At 38.1% G+C, this 20189-nt stretch overlaps 1 protein-coding gene across 5 annotated transcripts in view; it reads right to left on the bottom strand.

Moving 5' to 3' along the window:
* Window positions 1-20189, bottom strand: part of LOC122824207 (nuclear receptor-binding protein 2-like) — a 46654-nt gene that overhangs the window by 11549 nt on the left and 14916 nt on the right. Inside the window, exons 1-2 of one of the 5 annotated variants that reach the window (XM_044104521.1) lie at window positions 19057-19188; window positions 18517-18875 (exon numbers count right to left, since the gene is read on the bottom strand). The exons of 1 other annotated variant lie outside the window; for it this stretch is intronic. In XM_044104521.1, coding sequence (XP_043960456.1) covers window positions 18517-18636 — 120 coding nt within the window. In that variant the 5' untranslated portion in view covers window positions 18637-18875; window positions 19057-19188. Of the gene's footprint in view, window positions 1-3201; window positions 3299-18516; window positions 19202-20189 lie in introns of those variants that run through there. 3 more of the 5 variants (XM_044104525.1, XM_044104520.1, XM_044104522.1) reach the window with 3 other exon arrangements.

Here is a 20189-nt window from a genome sequence, read left to right as displayed (position 1 = left end):
TCTCTAAACACAAGCTTAACCACACACTAATGATTTACTAGTCTCACTCAGTTGATAATCTGATTAGAGCCAGAACGCAGTGTTTAATTTATTTATTCCTTTGAATTATGACAGTTTATACATGGCATCAGCCTATTTTTCTGCCCTCTATAGATTTTGTGAAACCCTCAGACGTCCAGTCCTAGTTTTGCGTCCCAGCGGGTTTACCAGGGTCTGCAGCTTGGTCATGGTAGCGTGAGACTTGTAAACAGTACCCACAATGCTGGGCTCTGATTGGCTCTTGGAAGGGAGGTGGCTTCAGGGAGTGGATAGGGGATTTAGGAGTCATGTGCTCATGTCAACACGTCTATCCTGAAGTTTGTTGAATTTGTGTCTGAGCTGGGTAAAACTGGATCTCCACATACCTCTCATTACATTACTAGAGGTCTTATTTCTACACGCCTAGTGCTGACATGTTTTCAACATGATTTGGCAGGGCCAGTACAGTGCCTAAAGGAAAAACACCACTCAAAGTGTCAGGTGAGCTGTGACAATGTCAAACACACCGTATTATCTGAAAAAATGTTCACTTTTCTGTCAGAGTCCATCAAATGGAAAAAAAACCCTCAAAATCTTGTTTTTGGCATGAATGTAAAATGTGTTGGCCTTAATTGCGGAAAACGAAACAGGACTGAAGCTGGTTTGAAAGTATTTTGGAATTAAACTTCCATTAAATAAAGGAATATAGAGATTTACCATGAAAAAAAGGAGCAGTTTCACAAAATGCACCTTTATTCATATTCTAAAGTCAGTCTTTGGCTTTCTATTTGAGCACAGGATTTAAAACAAAAGACAACACAAAACAAGTTTCTTCTGACCTACCATACAAACACTTAGTTAATCCAATCAAGGCTTCATCATCAATATTTTGTCTTTCTGGAGAGCTCAGAGAATCAATGATTAAACTGCAGCCACTCTTTCAGCATGACGTCTTCACTGAAACAAAGTCTTTATCTGGTATTGTGTGGGCTGGACCATCACAGTAACGAGCTTTGTCTGAGACCCTGAAGTAATCACCTTTGTTTCTCTTCCCACACCTCTTACATCGAAGATGAGCTGATGCACATTAATATTTAAGAACCACATCTGGAGCAGCAAAGGGTATGCAATGACGGCGAGCCGGGGGGGTAATGTATGTAAATCAGCCGAGGCGTCTCCTTTCGCTGCTGCATGCTTTTGCTCGCAGGGACGTTTCTGGCATCAAAAGAGGAGTCGGATCAAAGAAGTTGCACTGAAATGCTGCAGAAATTGCCAGAAACAAAGTCTTTGAGAGGTGGATGTGAGCAGGAGGAGAAACGGCACGCCCTGCTTAGCGCAAGCATGGAGCTAGTTACCGGAAATAAAAAATTAAACTGAGTAAAAATGTACGACAAATCTTTCCTCGACATTCAAGGACCTGATGAAATTTAGATGGTGAAAGATTAAGGTCGCAAATCACAAGGCTGGAGTTTAATGACTACAAAATCTCCTGTAATAGATTTGCTTTCTTTCCGTGATTGACAAAATACTCAATAATAATATTTTGTGCAAAGCTGAAACAATTAATCTAATTTATTGTAATAAACTGATTATTTAAATAATCGTTAACTGGAAAATAAAGTCTAAAAAAGGCCATTGTTATGAAAGAACAACACACAGTCTCTAAGCCAAAACTGCAAAAAATATTTACATTTAGCATTTAAAAAAAAAAAAAATTCCCTTCTCACCCACCGCGGGTGGTGATTCTTCTTCCTCTTAGCTCGGGTCCTCTACCAGAGGCCTGGGAGCTTGAGGGTTCTGCGCAGTATCTTGGCTGTGCCTAGGACTGCACATTTCTGGACTGAGATGTCTGATGTTGTTCCTGGGATCTGTTGTAGCCACTGTTCCAGTTTGGGGGTGACTGCCCCGAGGGTCCCGATGACCACAGGCACCACTGTGGTCTTCACCTTCCAGGCCCTCTCCAGTTCCTCCCTTAGGCCCTGGTATTTCTCTAGTTTTTCATGCTCCTTTTTCCTGATGTGGCAGTCACTTGGTATTGCCACATCCACCACAGCGGCTTTCCTCTGTTGTTTATCCACCACGACTATGTCTGGTTGGTTCGCCCTCACCATTTTGTCTGTCTGGATCTGGAAGTCCCACAGGATCTTAGCTCGGTCATTCTCCACTACCTTCGGGGGTGTTTCCCACTTCGATCTTGGGGGTTCCAGTCCATATTCTGCACAGATGTTTCTGTACACTATGCTTGCCACTTGGTTGTGTTGTTCCATGTATTCTTTCCCTGCCAGTACCTTGCACCCTGCTGTTATGTGTTGGACTGTCTCAGGGGCCTCCTTGCACAACCTACACCTTGGGTCTTGTCTGGTGTGGTAGATCTGGGCCTCAATTGCTCTGGTGTTTAGGGCCTGTTCCTGGGCGGCCATGATGAGGGCCTCTGTGCTGTCCTTCAGTCCAGCTTTTTCCAGCCATTGGTAGGACTTTATAACTTGGAACTCCTCAGGTGGCAGTTTTAGTTTCACCAGGTTCTAATTCTGTAAAAACAATTTAAAAAATAAAATCTCTCATTTAGCACCTTTTTCTGCCATTTATTAATCAGTTAACGCAAAAACTAATTAACACATCAGCCCTACTATATTGGTGTTAAGTAAAGCAGAAAGGGCAGAGCTGAAAATATTAACTAGATCAAAGGTACTTAGTAAGATTTTGTGTTTTGCAGTGAAAATAAAAGACATATTCAAGCAGTTGACCTTGAATACTAAATTGCAGTCCTTCTCAGGGTCACAAATGGGCCCCGGGCCACCATTTTGACACCACTGGATTTATAACATCTATGTAAATATTATATACACTTCCCCAACATCAACAGCACCTCCCCCTGTCTTCTCCTCTGTCCTGTCACTATCGTAGCTTTGAGCCCTGGACGTCTGCTGACCTCCACATCTCCCTCTCATTCGCCTCAGAGCAAGAACACAAACTGGCCGGCGTCTCGGATGGTGAGCTCATTGTGAAGAACATGAACGTACCAGCTGAGACAAGCTTGATAACAATGTTAAAAATGGGACAAATCATGTTATGCTTTATGAGTTTTCAGAACGTAGAAAGGTTTCGGCCTCTTTTTCTAAAGCATGTGAGTTCAGGCAGGATGACGGGGGAACATTAGACAGATCGGACGTCATCATGTCTCACCCATTCATTTCCTCATGAGGCAGTCGGCCTCCCTCTGAGAGAAATGTCTGAGAGCTGGGCAGGTTAACGGAGCACAGGGAGGCAGAGGAGACAGCAGCTGCAAACACACGACAGAAGAACAAATAATGACCTAAACCTACTTGTTCTATGAGGTATGGTCTAGTTCAACAACAAAAAATGTTTTATTTTAAAGTTTAATGTAAAAAGATATTCTAAATGTCTAATTTGTGAAAATGCAAATGTTTCTGCAGTCTATAACATTGAATGTGAGATTTCAGCTGCCAGGCAACTGATTCAAAAAGCAACCAGGTGGAAGACGGCAAACTGGGACAGCAGTACTCGAAAAGAGGAGAAGTACAGGAAGCGTCAGATTGTCTTATTGTGTAAAGCTTTTATCCATAAATAGGAACTCCTAAGAAATTATGCAATAACTTTACTGGCTCCTGCTGCTATCAAAAAATAACTTTAGGGTTTGTGGCTTGGGTTAAGAGCCCAAACAGATTAGCTTTGGCTCGATGCAGGTTTTTTGTAATTATCAAGCTATGAACTAAATGATGAGTCATGGAGGAATATGTTTTTTCCCGCTCTAGTGCCATGGTGACCAGCTCAGACTAAAAGGGGACCCATCATTCAAAATTTTTCACTGTTTTCTACCTCCATTTGGGTCTCAAGTTCTTTTGGCAACACGTTTTTTGGTCTTAAAAACCTTCTGAATGTAACGTTTCAAATCAGCAGGCACTTTTGAGTTTTCTCCTGCATTGCCGATCAGCTGGCTGAAAGAAATTACACTTTCAGTTGCAATCCCAAAAACTGATGTTTCTTTATTATCATGGCAGCTATTCATTTTAAAATCTGGGTTACATGCCATAAAGGCAATAAAGGCATTTGACTCTAAACCTTAGAGTCAAATGCAAATGCAATGCAAAGCAGGATCCTGAACCTGCTGGGTCAGACACACAAACACTTTGGGAAATGAATTGTCATTTAAAGCGCTAGCCTGTCTTCACTGGTGATTTCTGCTGCATGTTTAATCACTTAAACAACATCACATTTCAGTACTGACCATAGTTCATCTCAAACTGAACCAGAGAAGTAAGAAGAACCCATAAAGTTTCCTTCAGATGTCTGAAAATGTTGCATTTTCCTCCAAACACCTCTGACCTCTGTAGCTGAAATACTGAAACATTTTAGTGTAACGAGAAAAAGAAAACAAAATGACAAAGTGAGGGAAGCTGGGGCTATTTTATTCACAAGCATGTTTACAAAGTTTTCCTCTTGGCCTCTTAAGCTAAAGACAATAAACATTCTTGATTGAAAGCATTGAAGCAAAAAAGCCTGTTACCAAAACAACAATGCATGCATGCATAAACCATGAAGAGAAGGAGTATTGTTTGCAAATGAATAAACATGTGAAGCCCTCATCTTGGCTCAGACACTAAACATTCATGTGCTGACAAATCAGAGGGCTGCTATGGAGCAACACCACGCTCTGTGTTTCCGCTTCTTCTGCTGGGAGAGGATAAAACTGCACAAAGACAAATCTGTTCTCATCACACTGTTGCCTGTCCTGGCCTTTGCAACGGTGGAAGTTATTAAAGCCATTTATCGCTAAGATAATCTTTTGTTTTTTGGTTTGGATTGTTTGACTCAGTGCAGTGTGAAAGCGAACTGCACCAGCTGAAAATGTAGCCATTTTCAGACCAAAGTTGAAAGTTATTTTCAACTTTGGTCTCCAATCAAACCAAGACTACTGGACTGTCAGGTGATAAAATGCTCCTCCACCCCACAAAAATATAAAAAAGCAAAATAAAACAGAGTTAATACAGAAATAAATAACAGTACATGAATTCCCATCAATTGCAAGAATGCAAGGTATAGACCAGTGAAAGCATGAGCGTTTTATGCAAACAGCATTATCCAAATCCAAACAGCTTTAAACCGATGAAAACTCTGCTCGCCTCAGCACAATGAAAGGATCTGAAACTGTAAGAAATTTAGCAGTTTTGAAGCTGTAACTATTCAAACCCTAGGTATACCTTGGTAATGTTAATAAGCTAAAGCCTCAATGGTTAAATTTATGTGTTTTAGAATTTATTCCAACAACTTGTTCACTCTTAACCAAGAAATGTCTAATTAAATTTAAGCAATGCCTTTGAGGCCTCAGGAAAGGTGTTATTTCACACTCGTCATTAAGGATTTGCACTCGCACACTTGATGATGTCAGCTAAAGGGCTGGTAATTAGACCACCATTTCAATAAATGGACTAGTTTAACAAACGTTTGTGTCACCTTTTAATGCTCTGGACATTTTTGTAAGTTTTCTCACTGGAGACACTTAAAAAGCTCTAGCAGAGAGCATTAAAGTTCTCCAAAAAGCAGGCCAATTTCTGCCCACTGGATTACCCAATTCATGCTTGTAAATCCACACACACACACACACCCACACACGCACACGCACACGCACACACACACACACACACACACACAGATTGATTACTTCACTGCTACTACAAACAGTGGTAGAGAAACACACCATGTGAGCTCCTTCAGCTACGCCCCCTTCCTCTGCATCCCAGCAGCAGCAGCGGTTACTGCAGCATGATTTCCCAGCAAGGAAAAGCAGTGACTCAGGGTAAAAGCTCAAAGCACTTGGCAAACAGAGCAAAACCTCATTGACTTCTCCCCGCAGCAGACCATCAGCAAAGGCGAGGAACAGAGGCACAGAGCTTGCTCATGTTTGCGACTGACATTAGCTCAAGTTCCTCCCATTACTGGAGGGAAAAATATATAAGTGACAGAACAGCTAGTCTTCAGTTTTCCCTCCAGCAGCCTTTTGTTTTTAGACAAAATTAATCAATTAAATGGCGAAGTGTGGAGAAACAGAGAGCCGTGCTACAGGAAAGAGGTTGTGTTTGTCGTGTGGCTTTTTTATTCTGGGGGGGATTAAACTGAGAAAGTGAGAGTCAACCTGAGCTGGCTGTCAGCACACGCTCAAACAAAAGCCTTTTGGCAGGCATGCATGAGACAGCAACTGTTTTTTTTCCCCTTCCATGCATATTACGCAACAACACAGACAAAGATCAATAAGAGTGTCTGTGAAAGCAACACGTGGGGGAGGGGAGAGTTGGTGCTTGTTTGTCTAACCCTCATTTACCTGTTCACACTTTCTGCTCTAAACATAAACTACAAAGCGTTTTGTTGATTCAAGGTTGAGTAAGAATGGAAAAATATGTAGAAGGAGAAAAGATTAATGAAGACAGAAGATGAATGGACAGATGGACTGACAGAAGAATGGCTGAATACTCTGATGGCTTCACTGACAGGTGGATTAACAGATGGATGTGCTAATTGATGAAGGCATGGGATGGATGGATGGATGGATGGGTCAGGGGTCAGAATGATAGATCTACAGATGGACAGAAGAAATGATTGGAAATTAGGTCCAGAAAATTATTATTTCACGATGGATGGATGATGTTTTTATTGACATATGAGTGGATGATGGATGGATGGACAGGTGGGTGGATGGATAGAGCAATACAGAGATGGAGTTTTTGGATGGATGGATGGATGCATGGATGGATGTACAACCAACAGAGGAATGAAGGGATTGACAGATGGGTAAATTATTACATCCTCAAAAGATCAAATATGATAAACAGATATTTCTTTGCAATTATCTGAAATAAATTAAAATTTATGATTTCTTTTTAAACAGACCTGACTTCTATACATTATAAAATGTCTAAGTAACTAAGTAAGTACCGTTAATCTGGCTTCAACATAATAAAACATAATTTACGTTTATTCAAACAGGTCACGAACTTTGTGCCCTCGGCGGAAACTAAAACCCCGATCAGGGATGTGCAGCAGAGCAGGGGGACCTTTTTAATTCTGCGCCTCTATATTTAATTCATCAACCACCTCCCTGATTGATGAATGCCGAGAAGCATATTTAATTCAGCTGCTGCTTCCCAGGAAGGTGCTTTACTTTTCAGCCTCAAAAACAGCGGCCGCATTCAAATTCTCAATGCAAAGCAGTTTTTTATGGGACAAAGACTGCAGAAAAGATTGTGGAAATCTCATTTCAGCTTCCAAAACAGACTACAAACTAAGTAAAGGAAGCAAATGGAACAAAAAATACAGAGCATGGTAGAGCATGTCTCCATTTATTCTCACATTGAACCTTTTAAATGTCTGCATGTTGTTCTTCTGCAAGGCCAAGTGTCTCCTTGCCCTTTAGTAAGTGTGCATTTGACATGCACAAACAGATAGCCATGTTTGGTTTCAAAGGTCAAGATATGAGCTGGTGAAATGTTGAAATGAATGAACGCTTGGCCAAGCAGTTTTCCACCAGCTCGTCGACAACTTCCTGCAGAATCCAACGCTGTTGACAGTTTAAACACATATGTCTCTATTTGAATGAGAGCAGCTGGGTTTGCAGGTTTTACACTCAGTCGGGTGCCTGATGTTTTTACAGCTGATATTCACACGCAGATTTCTTAATAAAAGTGACCTGCAGGGTGGAAAACATTGGTGTTTTTTCTATAACCAGGAGGTGAGTAATATTAAAAATACTAAAAATGAAACTGTCATGCTATCATTTATTTTTACAACATCTAAGAAATCAAAAAGCTACATCATAATTTAAAAAAATACAATAGTAATAATCACACCCACTGAATTCTTCCATGTTTTTCACAACTTAAATACAATTTTATGTGACAGACAAAGACAAAATAGTGTATTATATGACGTGGAAGCTAAATTTTAATTTTATTAAAACACTGATGGTCATTACTTCAATAGAGATATCTTTCTAATCTTCATGGAAGTGTGCATAAGCTTTTACGTTTTACAGATTTTTATGTGATGCATATGATGTTGAGTTCAACACATTTTTAAAATAGATTTTCTTTTATGTTAAAAATGAGATTCTTGGCTTTGCATTTTTTTTTAATTAGAGGAAAACGCTAATATTCTGTTGAACCACAGCAGTCTGTTACATTAGTGAAACAAAATAACAGTAAATGTGAACGTCTTGTTTTCCTTCACACTATAACTACATACTTTTTGGCTTAGCAGGTTTTTCAAATTATTTGTTTAGTCGGACGCAACGCAGTGTGCAACTGAAAATGTATGAAATATTGCAGTTTTGGTCCCCCATTCGAACCGAGTTTACTGAAAGAATCAACATATCAAAACTCAAGTGTTTCCACTGCAACAAACCAGCTGAAAACCTTTCTACAAATTCGTGTCACCCATTAAACATGTTAGGTATTTTACTCTTTGTTCCTTTAATACAAAACATTTCACAGTCCAACAACAATTCTTTCGACGATGCACAACCACTTAAAACAGTTCAACCAAGCCACTATAAACCGAAAGACGAGATGCATTTTTCTACAGAGACAAGAGGATATTTGTAGGAGCCAGATTAGAGAGGAAAACAGGTGTTTAGTGAGATTAGCTAAGGAATAGTTCAGCAGTTGCAGATAGCACAGCAAAAACAGCATCCATCATTTTCAAACTAAGAAGGCCCAATATAAAAATGCTCAGTCATTTCAAACTGTTGCTACACATTTATCAGCTAAAACTCCAGAATTTTCCATTGTCATTTACTTTATCCACAGGGTACTTTGAGAATCCAAAACAAGTCTTTTAATTTCATTTCATAGCCTGGATTGGAGTCAGAGAAATCTCAATTTCTCTGGCTAAGTAATCTTAGACAATATCAAGCTACTAGCTAATTACCATTTACTGTGCATCTTTTATCAGTTTACTAGATACACTGATGTTTATTCATTAATTTTTGGTACAGTTTATGAATTGCAAAATATTTGCTAGATTTTCAAATACAAAAATTAACTACTTTATTTCACATAGAAAATAAACAAATTAATCAATTAAGAAGTTGATTAATTTGCTAAAAACAGAGGAAAGATGTTCACCCTAGAGCAGAACATTTAATTATAATTAGAGGTTTTTTTGTTGGTTTATCAAATGAATTTTAATACAATGCATTAAAGCTCAAGAGAAATTAAAGTTTTTGCCTGGTACTGTGCGACAAGTTAAACTATTCTTCTGCTGCCTATATATATATATAAATATATATAAAAACACGATTTATTGTTTCAGCCCAGTTTATAGTGCTATGCTGCTTTAAATATGTTGTTGCTGCCCTAAGGCGATACATTTCTCTTTTTCAACAGTATGTGTGGAATACACATACTGCAGAATAAATACAACCATAAAAACCCCAATCTTCTCGTTGCAATATGATTAAAAAAATCCCTTTTTATTAGCTTAATAAAAAAAAAGGGATTAATAAAGTTCAGACACACATTGTCTACCAGTCTTTGTGTCCAGTTTTTAATGCAGACTTCCTGAATCCCAGCCGACATAACAGTAACACCATAACTTCAAGTATTTTCTCAGAAGGCATTACACAACCGTTCTTATCAGCTGAAACAAACGCAGCCGGCCTCATAAACCGATCCTGACGTGTGAAAATCTGGTGAAATTTGTTCTACGAACTGTTTGGAGAAATTGGATGAAATCTGACTTTAAAATTTTAATGGAAGGCAAAATACTTAGCCTCGGTAAGCAGCGCCAACCATGTTGGTTCAGTTTTTACTGATTGATTTCCTCCTTGAAAAGCTGCCAGACTAAAGGGTTGAAGCCAGGATTCAGCACGTTTAGTTTTATCATTCCTCTGCACGGATACAGCCTCAAAGAGCTGCCTCATGTGATTTCAGGCTATCTCTGTACTGAGTAAATTAGATAAAATTGAAACACTAAGAGCTGCATTTAGGTTGAAAGAGTCAGAGAAAGAAAAGCTGACTCCGGCATGCTCTAAAACAAAGAATATAATGACTCCATTGTGCTTAGTGACCTAAACAAAGTCTCTTTGTCATGTGTAAAAGTCTGAAACCTATGATGCAACCCTCAAAATCCTTCACACATGTCTCCAAAGATGACCGCAATCTTTCAAAGATTTTGCATATGCAGCCTGGTATTGGAAGTTAGACACCATTCCTGTCGGGCTTGAAATATGAAGTGACACAAACCACAGGAACAGTTTCTAGAAAGATCCTTGTGAACATATCCGCCCTTCCTCGAAGAGTTATTATGCATACCAGTTCTCAATTCCAGCTGGCAGAAGATTGGTGCAGCTCCGTTTCATGTTGCTGGAGTGGAAAATACCAACAAGCACGCTAATATATATATTTCTGCACATCTCATGACCCCCAGTGACCTCGATGTTTGGGTTACGTCGACATACCGCAGCTTGGATCACGTGATCACTGAGCTGCAGTTTCTGACAAGAAATCATCATTCATGCTGTTTGCTTTCCCTCCATCACTCATGAGTTATTGAATAACTATTTGTCATATTGTAAATCATGAAGCCATGCATTTGGCTCATCATATGTGGGTCAGAAGACAATGACCCAGATATGAAAAACAAGAAAAAGAAGATCTTTAGCAATATTTTTGGGAAAACAAAAACAATCCAAGTCAGTTTTACAAAGAAAAGCAAAGAGTTCACAATCAATACACTGTGTTTTCAAACAGAAGTATAAAATGGCCTCCATCTTGTTTTTTTTTTTGCTTCAAACTGAGGCTAGATGAACTACAAAAATACTTTTTTCAATCAAGTAGCTTTGTGAATATTTTGTGCTTTCTCTAACTTTGTTTTTAAAAAGTCACAGTGAGTTTTCTTCCCACAGCAACAACTTCCACACTAAAGAGTGTTAGCTAGTTAGCGCAACTAACAACAAAAGGTTTGGATTTTTGAGTTTAAGTCCAGACAGAAATTGATCTGGTCAGTAGAAGTTTATTGTATCATTTACTGTGAAAATGACCTTTTGTAGGAATCTGGATTTATTGCAACAACAATAAATCAATCAATCAATCAATTTTTGAAATTCCCCAAAACTACTGTTTTCTTCAATTTGGATGAAAATTGTGATTCAAAGCAGTGGCTGTAAGCAGTTTAGTGATATAAATCACACTGGTGTACATTTTTAGAAATGGGCTTCTTCACAAAGTTAAATAAAAAAAAGATTTATTTAACCATTTTTTATCATAAATTTTTTTATTATCGCTAAAAAAATGCTACAATAAAATTTTGAGGCCAAATCACTCAGGTTCTGGCAAGTTTCTTGGTAGATTTTTGCACATATTGTATGTGAATTTATACATTAACAACTGATAGCAACTAGTTGCCTTAGAAAAAAACCCAAACCTAAATAATAGAATGACAATAAGCAAGCAATATGGGACTGTAAATTAATATTCTGAAGTAATTATTTATCTAATCATCTGTAAGAGGAGCAAATTTTTAAATAGAGAAATAAGCAGGAACACGAAGAACACCTCCTTCTCTGACCATCTGTAATGAAGTTATGCTGCCAAAGCTTCAGTTACCACATTTAGTCTCAAATACCAGACCGATAATTTTCATCTTTGCACAACTTACAGGGCGGACAGCTTAGTCATCGTCAGAGGTGAACGTGCTGTTGTTTTCACATACAATATTTAAAATGCTGCCGACATTCATTAGCCCTTTTGCTTCTGAGCTCCACTGATTGAAAGGACAGCAACTCTATAATAAAGCAAGTCCAAACATGTAAAACTGCAGACAATATTGTGTTGGTGAGTCAGTCATAAATCAGCTGATGGGCTTGTGGAAACACAGCAGGACCTCCCTGGGGTTCCCACACAAAAAGGCGACTGGAAAAACTTGAAAAAATAATAATCTTTAACCAAAAACTACAGCAACAAGGCGTGGGTAGTGAAACACATTTCTTTAACTCAAGGTGACATTGTGAATATATAAAACTTTATGATTTTAAATATTTAGAGAAACAAATTCCTGCTGAGTGGAGAAGAGCTAAAGCAAAACAGCTGTCCAGGATTGATTCCCAAACTGTCCATTTCATCTTTGGTCTCTTCCGCCAAAGAAAAAAGAAAAAAAAAACACAAAACAAAACTAAAAATTTTTTTATATTGTTTCTAAAAGCAAAATAAAACTGAGCATTGCCGTTTCATAACTGCTGGAAAAGACGAGTGTTTTGTTGGCATTCAAAACCCACTTGCGGCATTCTTGTTGGTTGTGCAGGAGGCTCTACTAATGCTTTTCAAAGATGTCCAGCTGTATAATTGTGCCTGTTTGCAGCCATTTTCATGTGCGAGTGAAAATGTTGAGATTAGCAGATTATTTTGATTGAAAGTGACAAAGAGACCCTAAAACAGCTCATTCTTGAAGGTCAGAACAGGCAGAACTGACCAGACTAAAATGTCACTGTACAAGAATAATTCTGTGCAAAAAATGTATTTAAAGTGCTTTTTATAACCCTCACACTGATCCTGACTGATCCTAACTTGTTCAAGAAAGCATAAAACATTCTCTGTAAAAGTATCCTGGGATTTAAACGTGCTTCCTGGAAAAGCCCTGCAGCTGCGAGGAGCAAAGCAATAACAGGTTCACTACTGTCAACTGTCCCAGAATCCTCTGGAGGGAAACCTGAGAGGGAAACCTTCCTGAAAGGGCAGCATAGGCAGATTATTATGGACTATGAAAGATTAAGAGGACACGTCGGGTCGGGCAGTTCCTTCCTACAATCCACTACTGGACCAGGGCTTAGAAGAGGAAATGCTCTGCTACTACTGGCTAATGACTCCTGTTATTTGTCAGCTGTAAGATTCAGTTGACTTATGTCAGCATTTTATGGCTCAACCCCAGAAAATCTTCACCAAACTGATTTAGAGTAAAATAGAAAATTCAATGGACGAATTTCTGAGCAGGTCTTTCCCTGACAGAACAAGTTTTGATCCAAAGTTGGAGTAAAAATCTGAATGTTTGTAAGCATTTAAAAGGATTTAGGTAATCTAGTGAGCTGGTATGCACTGTGCCAATACTCACTAACAAACGTCTCAAAGTTTTCTGGTAAAAATCAAACACTTGTGGAAAATCTCAGCTATCCAATATTTCTGAACTGCCTTGTTTCTCCATCTTGTAAAACTACAGATTTTATTTGCTTTTGTCACATTTATTTGTTTCATAACAAGCAAATTATAATATCTGAAAAAGAAAACGCAAGTAAACACAAACTTTAGTTAATTTATTGATGGAAAATGCTATTCAAACCAACTTGCCCCAATAAATCATGAATAAACTGAAAAAAATAAATTATTTTGGTTCCATCTTTTCGAGTCAAACATGACGTAGGCAAAAAAAAAAAATCCCAAATAGTAAATGATTAAAAAATAATGATAAGCAGAGTCAATATTTACCAGAGGAAATTAGTAACTGAGAAACATCAGAACAAAAACAACAATTATTTTAGAAAAATCATTAGCCTAGCATAGCTTTAGCCAGATTTGTGTTAAATTTTGATACCTTTAATGAAAATTGTCTGGCTCAACAATATTGTTAAAATATCTAAAAACTAGGCAATAAACTCACAAGATGAGAGAAAACAATGAACTCAAGGAAATGAGGTGGGATGAAAATAAAACTTCTTTTAGAATAAAGTGTTTTGTCTTTGTTTTACAGAGCAGTTCATTTGATTTGATTTAAAAAACTTAGTTAAAAACAAATTACAAGTTTTGTAAATTTCCCTACAGATACCACTGGAAAACATCACAAAGCCAAAGTATACCTCAGACAGTTACTGTTACAGCTATCACATTAAATGTTCATCTTCAAAGCAGTTTTTTTTTTTCACTTTCTGCAGGTTTTGGTAAAATATCCAGATATATTATGTGTCTAACTGTCCTGGCATTGTTTCAGTTCAAGCCAACCATTACAAATCATGTAATCATGACCTTCTAAATTGTTTTGCACATGACGTGCCTGTTCTCTTTTCCAACTTAAGGAGAAGCAAAACAACATTTCAGCAACACTGTGCAGCAACTCCCCTCCCAGTTAAATTAGTTTGTCCCTTAAAGAATGTTACAAGTTAAACCAGCGGCTCTGGCTTGATTTATTTCATGTCTCATCTTGTGCTGCCACTTAAGGGATAAAAAAAATAACTAAATGGTAAAAACTGCCGCTGCAGCTTCTGCTTATTTTTCTGCTTTTAATTACACAACACACTATTTTCCAATCATATCAGCAAAATATAAAAATGTAAACAAATCAAATCTATCTCAGATCATCAGGGAGATTAAACTGCTTGTTTGATTAACAAAGCAGTGCAAAACACAGCTGAGTGTTAAAGAGGAAATCCATCAATTATAAACATCCAGAGCAGTGAGTCAGTGGTTCAATGTCTGATTGCATAAATTTGTTACTCCATGTTACTTTCATATGTTCCTTTACAAATACAAAAGTATAAATTAAATATATATTAAGTCTTATTCTATTAGAAAATAAAAAGACTTTTCAGCTTCAGTTTCTTCAAAATAAGAAAGTATTTTGTTATATTCCCAAAATAACCTGACATTAACCGAATAATCTGTGATTTAAAGTGCTTTATTATTATGAAAATTACCATAATTTGCTAATGGTTAGATTATTGAAAAATATCAAAATTGGGTTAAATCTTGGAGACTGCTGCTAATTGTCACCAAGGTGAATGTGTTAACATCATTCTCTCTTCAAAAGTGAACCACTTCACACAAGTTTTAACGTCAAGCAGACTTGACTCAACAAAGCGCTTTGAGATCCCTCAATAGTGCACCGGTTTGCTATGTCTCCACTTACTGGAAACCTAGCTTTGCACAGCTTTTTTCTTGGGTGAACATTGTGTTATGCACTGACGCCCAAGTTTGGCATTCCAGATGTTATGTAAACATCTTTCACAACTTTTGAACATCTTGGCATTTGGAAAACAAAAACAATAAAAGTTTTTCTTCTTTGAAGAAAAACAAAAACCCAATAAAACTGTAAGAAATAACCAAACATTTACTACCAAAAATTAAAGCCCTGCCTTTATAGGATTTGTGCTTCAACCTCCGACAATATCGGACTGATGCTCTCATCTCGGGGAGGTGCAAAGGGAATCGTGACAACTCGGACAACGCAGCAGTTGGTAATCAATGGGTGGAAACTCACGAGGGCGGGGAGGATTGTGGGTCTGCTTGTTTTTAAGATGGAGAACTTTAAATGGGTTTTTAGAGACCCGGCATGTGTACAAGAGATAATCTTTAACTTAAATTTTCAACCTTATCTAGAGCAGCAGGCAGCAGCAACACCCACAGCTTCACAACACTGAAACATCCGACTTCTCCAGGTCTCTTAGATTCCTCTCATAAATTGGATGTATTGCTGTAAATCTACCAGCTGGGAATGACATAAAACAAACACGGGAGCTTGAAACTCCGGGTTATATTCCATCATAGATACTCAGCAACCTGAATACTCCGTAAAATCAGAGTTGATGCAAGTCTGCATTCTCTGTTTCCTCTTGTTTTTACCAAAACAAATATTTAAATCCATAAAAACACAAGAATGCTAAGAAATGATTTAAGTGTTTCTGAACCAGCTTCTGTTTCCAACAATTTCAGGTTGAAGGAGTGAAATTATGAACTGCTCAGATCAGTGGTTGTTATTGTGTAAGCTTGCGTAAGCTTTTACGAGCAACCTTGACATAGAACCAAAAATTACTAAAATGAAACAGAAATTGAGTTAACTAAGGTTCACAGCAAAGTGTGTAAACCTGTTTATCCAGGTGAAATGCAATGCCTTGGAAAGGCATTTATAGCCATTGAACAAACTTCAGTCTACTTTGTTGGGTTTTTATGTGATTGGCACACAGGCAATTAATACACTGGATTTTATTTAGTGGTGCCAGAGTAAAATCTTAGCGCCGCAAAATGTTACCTGTCCAGAACAGATGTAGAAAAGCAGCAAGAGAGTTTTTACATTAAATCACAAGTGGGATCCAAATTCAGTCAAAAACTGGACAGCTAGTTTGAGGTTTGTGGAATACTAATTACAGAAATTAAACAGAAATAAAGTTATCTAAGGTGAAAGATAAAAAAAAAGAGAAGGATTTCTTTAATTAGCTGCTGCTACAGACTGGTGACAGACATATTTATAGTTTTCTTATTAATCAATTTTTGGCTGTAGAATTATGATATTTAATAAACAAAATTGATGTTCCCATGTATATAGAATGATTCAGCCATATGAATATGAGCCACAGGTATAGGAAGATGGTGAAGATATTGATGCAAAGAAATGCACTCCAAATTGGCATTTTGATATTTGTCAATGCAACTTTAGTGATTTACTGTGAGATATTTATTCCTTATAAAGATGTTTAGCTGTGAAACTTTTGTGTAAGTGATTAACCTTGTACTGGCAAACACAACAAAACCTTATTTCCAATTCGTGGTGAGAAACTTTGAGATAAAGCTCACAATGTAAACGAAATGCTTTTTTAGATTGTCCAAACAAATCAAAATGTCAAAGATGCTTTCTTTTTTTAAACATTTATCAACGATTATTTGATTTGTGTTGAGAGGTATCTTCTTTTAAGCTTGTCATGGTTTGTTCTTCCTAAACAAAACCCTCCAAACAGATAAATAATCTATGATTAGTTAATCAATATATTGACCCCTGCTAAAGGTTGCTGCAGTTATAAATCAGAGCACACTTTGATTTAGAGTTTGTTAAGCTGCAGAAATGCACTTCTCCATGACCTCTATGCTTTTATGATGCAATGTCAGATTTTATGGCTGTGAGATCTTAAAACTGCCCAGTTCACACAATTCTCATCAAAGACCAGAGTAAACAGATCCCAACTAGGGATCGTGGGACTAAGATTTTGTTTATCATACAGATAATAAAACAGTATAAAAGTATGTAAAAAAAAAACAAAAAAAAACTCACTGTCTTTTGGCTTTTTAAACTTTTTCCAGTTCACATCTATTGTTTAAGCCCTGCGACAGACTGGTGACCTGTCCAGGGTGAACCCCGCTTTCGCCCGAAATGTTAGCTGGAGATGGACACCAGCAACCCTCCTGACTCCACTTGGGACAAGAGGGTTAGAAAATGGATGTAAGGATCTATTGTACAATTTTAGCTCCTAACATAAAGCTGGCTTAGGTTATTCAGCAACAGCAAAATCACAAAAATGGCCGTCCACCAAGTCCCAATAAAACTTTTTCACTTCCGATACAATAGCGATATTTTATCTTTGAGCATCGGACAATATCGATATTGATTCGATCCAATATCAGCATGAATCATACTTTTATTTCGGACTAAATCCTGTCTTATCAACAAGTTAATATCAGAGATTTTAGATGCAGACCAATATGGGCTGATATCTGACCAATTTCCAGTATCAATAGGAGATAGGAACACCTCTAAAACCATATGTGAGAAGACTTTATGTGTGGTGGAGAACTAACACCCACAGAATCATCCAGTGGAGACGTTTTTCAGCAAGATTATGGACAAATACAGAGTAATCCTGGAGGAAAATCTATAAGAGGCTAAAAAAGGCTTAAGAGTGGGATGGGAATTCACCTTCTGGCAGGAAAAACAACCTAAACTTACACCCAGAAATTCAAAGAATGATTCAATCACAGTCCAGACCTACAACTATTTGAGAACCTGAGGCAAAACGTGACTATTGATCTTCTTGGATGTTCTCCATCCAATCAGATTGAGCAAAGAAGAAAATGCTTTCAGGTTCTGATAGAGACGAATGAACTCAGACTTGTAGCTGCATCGCAGTTAAGGCTGGTTCTACAAAGTACTGACATAGGGCAACTGAACAGAACATGCCACCCTGGGGAAAATATGAAAAAAGTTCAAGAACAGTGAATCATTTTGGAAATGTTTGTCTGAGTTCACTTAAAAGACTAAATGCTTTGGTTGTACTGTGATTCCTGGTAGTTTTAAGAAATTAATCCCTAAATCTTAAACTGGGTTGCAGGTTTTTATTTCCTCAAAAAGGTGAGCATAATCCAATCAATCCTTACCTGTTACATTCATGCATATCATATTAAATCAAAATGTGGGAGAGATTATAATTCTGTGGAGTCACACATTTAAGGCGTCAAACCCATCAAAGGCAGCATGTTTGTATCCATTTTTTTTATGGCCTTGATGTAAGCTTCTGCGCCTCTGAGTGTTTAGTCTGCACACTGAAATAGATTTCATGTAGGCTATGCCTATCACCGGATGTCACGGTGTGAGATTTATTGGTGGATTCGTGCAGAAACGCCAATACCTCGGCCTGGCTCAAGCATTGCATAACACACAGGCGGTCCAGAGTGACCACAGAGGAAAAAAACAAAAACAAACCCCATCCACTCATATTAAGATTTTCTTTAAAAACCGGCCAACCTGCTCTTTGCGTTTCTGCCAGCGGCCGCAGGGACTCTCCTCCAGGATCTCACTCTCGTCCTCGCTCTCCTCCTCCTTCCCTTCCGATCCTGATTTCCTCTCCGGGACAGACATCGTCATTTTACCGCCGTATGTGTCCAGATTTCAACCCCACAGACCTCCTGCACGTCTCCTCCCCTGTCTTTCCTTCTTCCTCCTGTCCCGTGTTGTTGTGGAGGAGGAGGAGGTTTACACAGGCTGTCCGCTCCGCCGCTTGTCTGCGCAGCGCAGTCGAGAAACCCACCCCCTTTGCCTGAAGACCACAGGCTCCCTCCGTCTGTCTGTCTGTCTGTCAGCTCCTTCTTGGCGCTCAAACCCCCCTGCAGACAAATGGATTCCCAGTTGAAAACGCGCAGCCTAACAGCCTGACACGCCCTTTAGATAAAATCTACAAGTGTGCACATTGCGAGGGTTGGATAAGTCAGCGCAGTGGAAAAATACATCCCAGGACTGCATGCAACGCACGTCGTGAAACGGTTTCCCTGTATGTCTCACCAATACCTAGAAAGCCTCGGTGGTAAATAACCGCTCTGCGACGCGCAATCATCCCGTGCGCTCATGTGAAGCAACAGAGACCGCCTGCTCCACGGAGAAGAGCGCATTCTCCGACCACGGCGTCTGCAGAAGCCGAGTTGAACCGCTGCCAGGCACGGAGCGCAGAGAGGATGGAGCCAAATACCGTAACGCCGTTAATCTGTGCGCAAGCCAGCTCCTGATATGGAAGAGAATACTTGTATCACAGAGGATTAAATTTAGCCTGCACGTTTTTTGTTACAGTTCTAATGTTTGACCAAATTTCGGTAACACTGAATTTAAAACGCTTTTTTTTTTTTTTTTTTTTTTTTTTTTTTAAAAAAAGAGAGGATATAGAACAAATGTTGCGTTTCAAATAAAGACAAAAAAATAGTGCTAATTAGTTATTTGTTTTTCATATGTATAAAAAAGGGTAATTTTGTATTTGAGTAGCTAAAGCGGGGTTTCATTTGATAAATAAATAACACAAACTTTGCGGGACAAAACAACACTCAGAGTGTAGAACGGCCTCATTTTTCCAAAGAGCGTTTGACTCCGCCCACATCCAAATTACAATACTCCCCCTGCTGGCAGAAGTTGGATATTACACAGAAAAAAAATAGACACCCATCTCTCTTTGCATAAATGAGGTCATAAAAGCCTCGGAGCTTCAAAATTATTATCTATACTCCGGTGCTTGAAAAAATAAGATGGGATTAAATAGATAATAAAAGACAGTAATAAAAAAAATAAAAGCATACAATGGTGATGGTCCGATTATAGGAGGCACCATTTACTCTTTCCTCTTTTTTTGCCACATAAATACATATGGACAAAGACAAGTACTTTTAAGTTTTTCTTAAAATAATCAAACAATATTATCAAATAGTAAGCTTTATGTTGAAAATACTCAACACAGAGCCTCCTTAAACGATTGGAGGCATCAGTGCAAGTTAAAACATGGTGATTTTAGGTATATATTATTTTCAACATAAAACAAAAACTATTCTGCTGTTCAGCCTATAAAAATGAAAAATAGTCTCTATTTTAGTTTAATATCTTAAATCTACATTATAATACAGCAGCAAAGCCGGCTTGCAGCAAAGAGATCTTTTATGAAT

Source organism: Gambusia affinis, linkage group LG21 (assembly GCF_019740435.1).
Source record: "Gambusia affinis linkage group LG21, SWU_Gaff_1.0, whole genome shotgun sequence".
NCBI lineage: Eukaryota > Metazoa > Chordata > Actinopteri > Cyprinodontiformes > Poeciliidae > Gambusia > Gambusia affinis.
Note: the sequence above shows the minus strand (reverse complement) of the source record. Positions and strands in the feature narration are given on the sequence as shown.